At 47.3% G+C, this 5,534-nt stretch overlaps 1 protein-coding gene across 1 annotated transcript in view; it reads left to right on the top strand.

The window, feature by feature from the left end:
• The window catches only part of ARAP3 (ArfGAP with RhoGAP domain, ankyrin repeat and PH domain 3), a 22,399-nt gene that overhangs the window by 11,377 nt on the left and 5,488 nt on the right, over positions 1-5,534 (top strand). The window contains exons 17-21 of the mRNA XM_007467940.1: positions 604-667; positions 914-1,077; positions 3,450-3,662; positions 3,933-4,038; positions 5,125-5,272. Of these exons, the coding sequence (XP_007468002.1) occupies positions 604-667; positions 914-1,077; positions 3,450-3,662; positions 3,933-4,038; positions 5,125-5,272 (695 nt within the window). The remainder of the gene's footprint in view (positions 1-603; positions 668-913; positions 1,078-3,449; positions 3,663-3,932; positions 4,039-5,124; positions 5,273-5,534) is intronic.

Below are 5,534 nucleotides of genomic sequence, written 5' to 3'. Positions count from 1 at the left end.
AGGAATAGTGGATTCAGGCACAAGTTCTGGAGTCAAATTGCCCAGATTTAGACCCCCACCTCCATCACTTCCTGGCTGTGTGACCTTGGACAAGTTACTTAACCTCTCTGTGCTTTAGTTGACTCATCTTCACAACAGGCACAATATTAGGGTCGTGATGAGTTTCAAATAAGGCAATGCATGTAAAACACTTATCACAGAGCCTGTCAGGAGGCATCTTGTAGGTGTTCAATAAATGTTATTTGTTATAAATGTTATCATTATTATCATTATTTGGAGTTGCTTGCTTCTTGGGAACTGGGAGAAGGGACTGGGAATTCTCATTTCCTCCTAAAAGAGGAACAGTGTAGGATAGTGTTTTGAGGTTTTGGAGACAAACTTGAGTTATATTTTATAGCAGGTAATCTGAGGCAAGTTACTTAACCTCTCCGAGCTTATGTGTCACCTGTAAAATGGGGATAACAATATGTAACTCACAGGATTTATTGCAGTATTGTTTGTAAGGCTCCTAGCATGGGACCTACATACCTTAAATACTTAATAAATATTAGTCACTATGATGAAGATGACGATGATGATAATGTCCAGTGATTCTCCTCCCAGGTGTGGTCTCAGCCACTGACACCCCAGACAAGAAAGAGCATTTGGTTCTGGTGGAGACAGGAAGGTAAGTCTTGCTGCTACCCTTGACTCTGGGCCTCCCTTTCTAGAGCACAGCTCACACCCTCCACCCTGGCCTGCTGGACCACTGCCCACTTCCTCAAAGTCACTTCCCTAGTTCAGGGGCCCTGTCTGGGTTGGGTGTTGTTGCCCCCTGCTGGTGTCTCTGGGAGGTCTGGTCCTTGTGCTCCTGGGCCTCTTAGTCGGAGGACTCCTCTGGAGCTGGCTCTGACTAAGGTCTCTTGGGTCTCAGGACACTGTATCTGCAGGCAGAGGGCCGGCTAGACTTCTCAGCATGGAACGCGGCCATTGCCGGGGCAGCCGGCGGGGGAGGCACAGGGCTGCAGGAGCAGCAGATGAGCCGGGGTGACATCCCCATCATTGTGGATGCCTGCATCAGTTTTGTCACTCAGCATGGTGAGTGGGTACCGGCTGACACCGAGTGGGGGATGGGGAACATGGGCGCAGTGAGTGGGGAGCGGGTATTTGCCCGGTGTGTGTGTGATTTGCCTTCAAAAGCTTTGCCTCCAGAGACTGCAGCCTGACAGCAACGACTGTATGACCCTTGGCAAGCTGCTTTGCTTTTGTGAGCCTCAGTTCCCTCATCTTTAAAATGGGGCTACTAATAGTCTCATCTTCCAAGATAGTTGTGATAGTGAGATAACACATGTAAAACATTTCGCGCAGGACCTGGCAGGTAGTGAAGTGTTCCAAGGCAGCTGTTACTGGGGCGTGGGCATGGAATGAGGGTGGCACTGAGTTGTGACTGGAGATGCAGAGCCATGGAGAACAAAGAGGGGGCAGCTACAAGGCAAGAGCCATGCTGTGCAGCAAAATCCTTGGGGCTCTGAGCAGAATTATTCTGTGTGGGAGGTTTTCCAGCCATAAAGGATCAGCTATGCAAGGGGTTCCCAGAACTCTTTGTGAGTTTTTGGCCTCCATTTTATTTTCTTTCCCAAGTAAGGACTAAGTTGAATCTTTTTTCCCCACAAACCCTCTGTAGAAGGCTGGGCTCTTGAGAAGGAAAATTCACAGAAAACTAAGGAGGACAGTCAAGGGGAAAAAGGCACATCCATGCGCCGACAAGTAGTCGTGCTTACTACACGGACAATGGATAGTCAGTGGCTAAAGACATTCTCCACGCCTTGGCAGTAGCCTCGTGCACTGACTTCCCCCACTCACTAGACCCCTATCCCCTTCCCAGCATCCCTCGTGTTCATAAGAGGATTGAAGTAGGAGGCCCAGTGAAAAAGCCCTGGGGAAAGTGTGGGTGTTCTTCCCTGCTCCTCCACAGTTCCTGCACTGCCACTCTTCATTCAACAAATGTTTATTGAGCTGCTCCCCTGTGCCAGACACGGGGGATATGGCAGTGAACGAGGAAGGTTATATGAAGCTCAGAGACTGGTGGGAGAGATGGGTAATAATTAAGAAAACAAATACAGTCAGTTCTCATGATTCACAGTACTTATATTCTATAAAGTCACTGAAAGGACTGGATCAATGAATGCTGAACCGTTGCCCCAGTGGAAATACAGGGTTAGGTTCCTGGGAAACTCTGGTCATATTTTCATTTATTGATCAATATGTAACTTTGTTTTATGTGTGTTTCTGTTTAAAGACACTTTTTTTTTAAGTTTCCATCTTTTTTTTCCTTTTTTTTAAAAGTGTAGTTAATTCATAATGTTGAATGTGTTAGTTTCAAGTATATGGCAAAGTGATTCAGTTATATATATAAATATATATATATTTATATATATTCTTTTCCATTATAGTTATTATAAGATATTGAGTATAGTTCCAGCTTTCATCTTTAAAAAAAATTTTTTTATTGAAGTATAATATTAGATAAATTACAAGGGTACAGTATAGTGATTCACAATTTTTGAAGTTTATAGTCCATTTATAGTTATTCTAAAATATTTGCTGTCTTCCCTGTGTTGTACAATATATTCTTATAGCTTATTTTATACCAAATAGTTTGTACCTCTTACTCCCCTACCCCTATACTGCCCCTCCCCCATTCCTTTTCACTGGTAACCACTAGTTTGTTCCCTGTATCTGTGAGTCTGCTTTAAAGATACTTTATTTAATATAAATTGTTGATTCGTTAATTTTGACCTCGCAGCCAGCAATACTCAGCAACTCATGCCTGAACAAAGTTTATCTGACACATGTATTTTCTCAACAAGGCACATCACAGCCTTCTTGTGCTTAGGGACACTAGACAGCACTTCAGCACTACACTTGGGGGCTAATTTAAACAGTGAAATCCCCCCCAAAAAAGAAGCACAAGCTGCAAAAAATGTGACTTTAACTATACCACGAAATGATACTTGTTTACCATATGAGGCCTTAGCTAGAAACATGTCCATCAGGCAACTCAAAATTTTCTCCACTTGGGCATGTTCACAAGTGACTGCAAAGTGCCACAAGTTTTGATTTGGGGGTTCCAAATAAACTTTAGCAAGTAGATGAATTCATAAGTATAGAACCTGTGAATAAAGAGGCCTGAGTGTAATGTGATTTCAGAGAGTGCTATTTAAAGATCAAAGTGGGGGAGGGGAGAGAGAAAGAGAGAGTGAAGGGGGCTGCTGTGTGATTAGGCAAGGACCTTCTGATGATGAGGGCTGGAGCAGGGACCTGAGGCGCAAGACCACAGAGGATGATTTCTTCCTCTCTGACCCTCCTACCTCCAATAGCCACATATCACGAGGGGTGACGGACAGGATGCTGGGTGGGTGGTGGCGGGTCTTTGGGCAGCGGTGAGCTGAGATGATGGCTGTTCTCAGGGCTCCGGCTGGAGGGCGTATACAGGAAAGGGGGTGCCCGCGCCCGCAGCCTGCGGCTCCTGGCTGAGTTTCGGCGGGATGCCCGGTCAGTGAAGCTCCGACCAGGGGAGCACTTTGTGGAGGATGTCACTGACACGCTCAAACGCTTCTTTCGAGAGCTTGATGACCCTGTGACCTCTGCTCGGTTGCTGCCTCGCTGGAGGGAGGCTGCCGGTAGGTGCTCCCAAGATCCCTAAGAACTCCTCACCGACAACCAAGACCCAACCAGGAACTCCACCCACCCCACCAGAATCCCTGAGCCTCCCTTGTGGGATTGGGCCGCCTCCCTCCCCAATACTCCCCCACTGGAAGATCACCCACGGACTCAGCTCAAGGCAAGGTGGGAAGGGGGCAGAAACACATCCATCCTGGGTTGGTTTCTCTAAAAATCCCTCTACTCTTCCTTCCCTGACCCTCTCCAACCCTTCCCCATCCCATCCCCAGAGCTGCCCCAGAAGAACCAGCGCCTGGAGAAATACAAAGAAGTGATTGGCTGCCTGCCACGGGTCAACCGCCGCACGCTGGCCACCCTCATTGGGCATCTCTATCGGTCAGTACAGCCAGACCCCCTGCAGGCTTCCTCCCTGACCCTTCATCACCTCTGTCCAACCCCCTGGCTTGCATTCACATATTCATCCCACAGATAATTGTTAAGTGAAGGCATCACAACATAAAGGCTCACAGCGTGGACTTTGGAGTCAGACAGACCTAGGCCTTAATCCAGCTCCACTATTCTAGCGCATGACTTTATTTTTTTATTTATTTTGGCCACACTGTGCGGCCTGCGGGATTTTAGTTCCCCAACCAGGGACTGAACCCGGGCCCTTGGCAGTGAAAGCTCAGAGTCCTAACCACTGGACCGCCAGGAAATTCCCTAGCGTGTGGCTTTAGAGAAGTTATTTGCTGTCTCTGAGCCTCGGTTTCCTCATTTGTAACAGGAAGATGGTATAAGGAATAGTATCCGCCTCATAGGTTATATGACATTTAAATGAGATGATCCTTGTAAGCTTCTTACTACAGCACCTGGCATGTATGTAGTAAGCATTCAGAAATGGTGAGCAATCAGTATTATTTTGTTTTATTTATTATTCTATGCCGGGCAAAGATTAGATGTTGAAGACACAAAGAAGAATAAGATGCACATCTACCTTTACCAGTCTATTGGGGAGACAGAATTTTAAATGATTCCAGGGTAAGCCTCAGCTCTGTTGTACTGATTACACTATGTCACAGGGACTGGGCAACTATGGCCTATGGGCCAGATCCAGCCCATTACTTATTTTTGTAAATAAAGTTTTGTACATAAAATATAAAGTCATGCCCATTCATTTATATATTTTCAGTGGTTCCTTTCACCCTACACAGCAGACTGTATAGCCTGAAAGCCTAAAATATTTACTCTCTGTCCCCTTACATAAAAAGTTTGCTGACCCCTATTTATAAGTCTGTCTCTCCCCTAGACCGGGAGCTCTTAGAGCCAGGGTTTTGTCTAACTCACTGCCGTGTCCCAAGTGCTTAGCTCAGGGCCTGGCATACAGTAGAGACTCAATAACCTTTTGCTGAATGAAGGGAGGGGTCGATGAAAGAGTGAGCGGAAGCTCACTGCATTCCTCATGACCCTCACACCCCTCTGCAGGGTGCAAAAGTGTGCGGCTCTAAACCAGATGTGCACGCGGAACCTGGCCCTGCTATTTGCACCCAGCGTGTTCCAGACAGATGGGCGGGGGGAGCACGAGGTGCGGGTGCTGCAGGAACTCATCGACGGCTACATCTTTGTGTTTGATGTAAGCTTTCCCAACCCCTGACCTACAGTCTCTCTTCCTGGACTCTGGATCCTGCTCACCCTAACAAAGGGCCAGCCTTTGAAGGCCTTCCGCATCAGGGACCACTTCCCAGAGCCTTGGGCCCCAATCTCCTATAACCATGCTCCTAACATGCTTGCCCCATTGGTTCTTAGCTCTTCTGGCCCCTAACCCTCTCCTACAGGTGCTGCGGTCTTGCACATCTCTCCCTGCTTCCCTCCTTTCCCGGCATCCCCCCCCCCCC

Source organism: Lipotes vexillifer, unplaced genomic scaffold, assembly GCF_000442215.2.
Source record: "Lipotes vexillifer unplaced genomic scaffold, Lipotes_vexillifer_v1.1 scaffold2019, whole genome shotgun sequence".
Classification (NCBI taxonomy): domain Eukaryota; kingdom Metazoa; phylum Chordata; class Mammalia; order Artiodactyla; family Lipotidae; genus Lipotes; species Lipotes vexillifer.
This window is presented reverse-complemented; position numbering and strand designations above follow the sequence as displayed.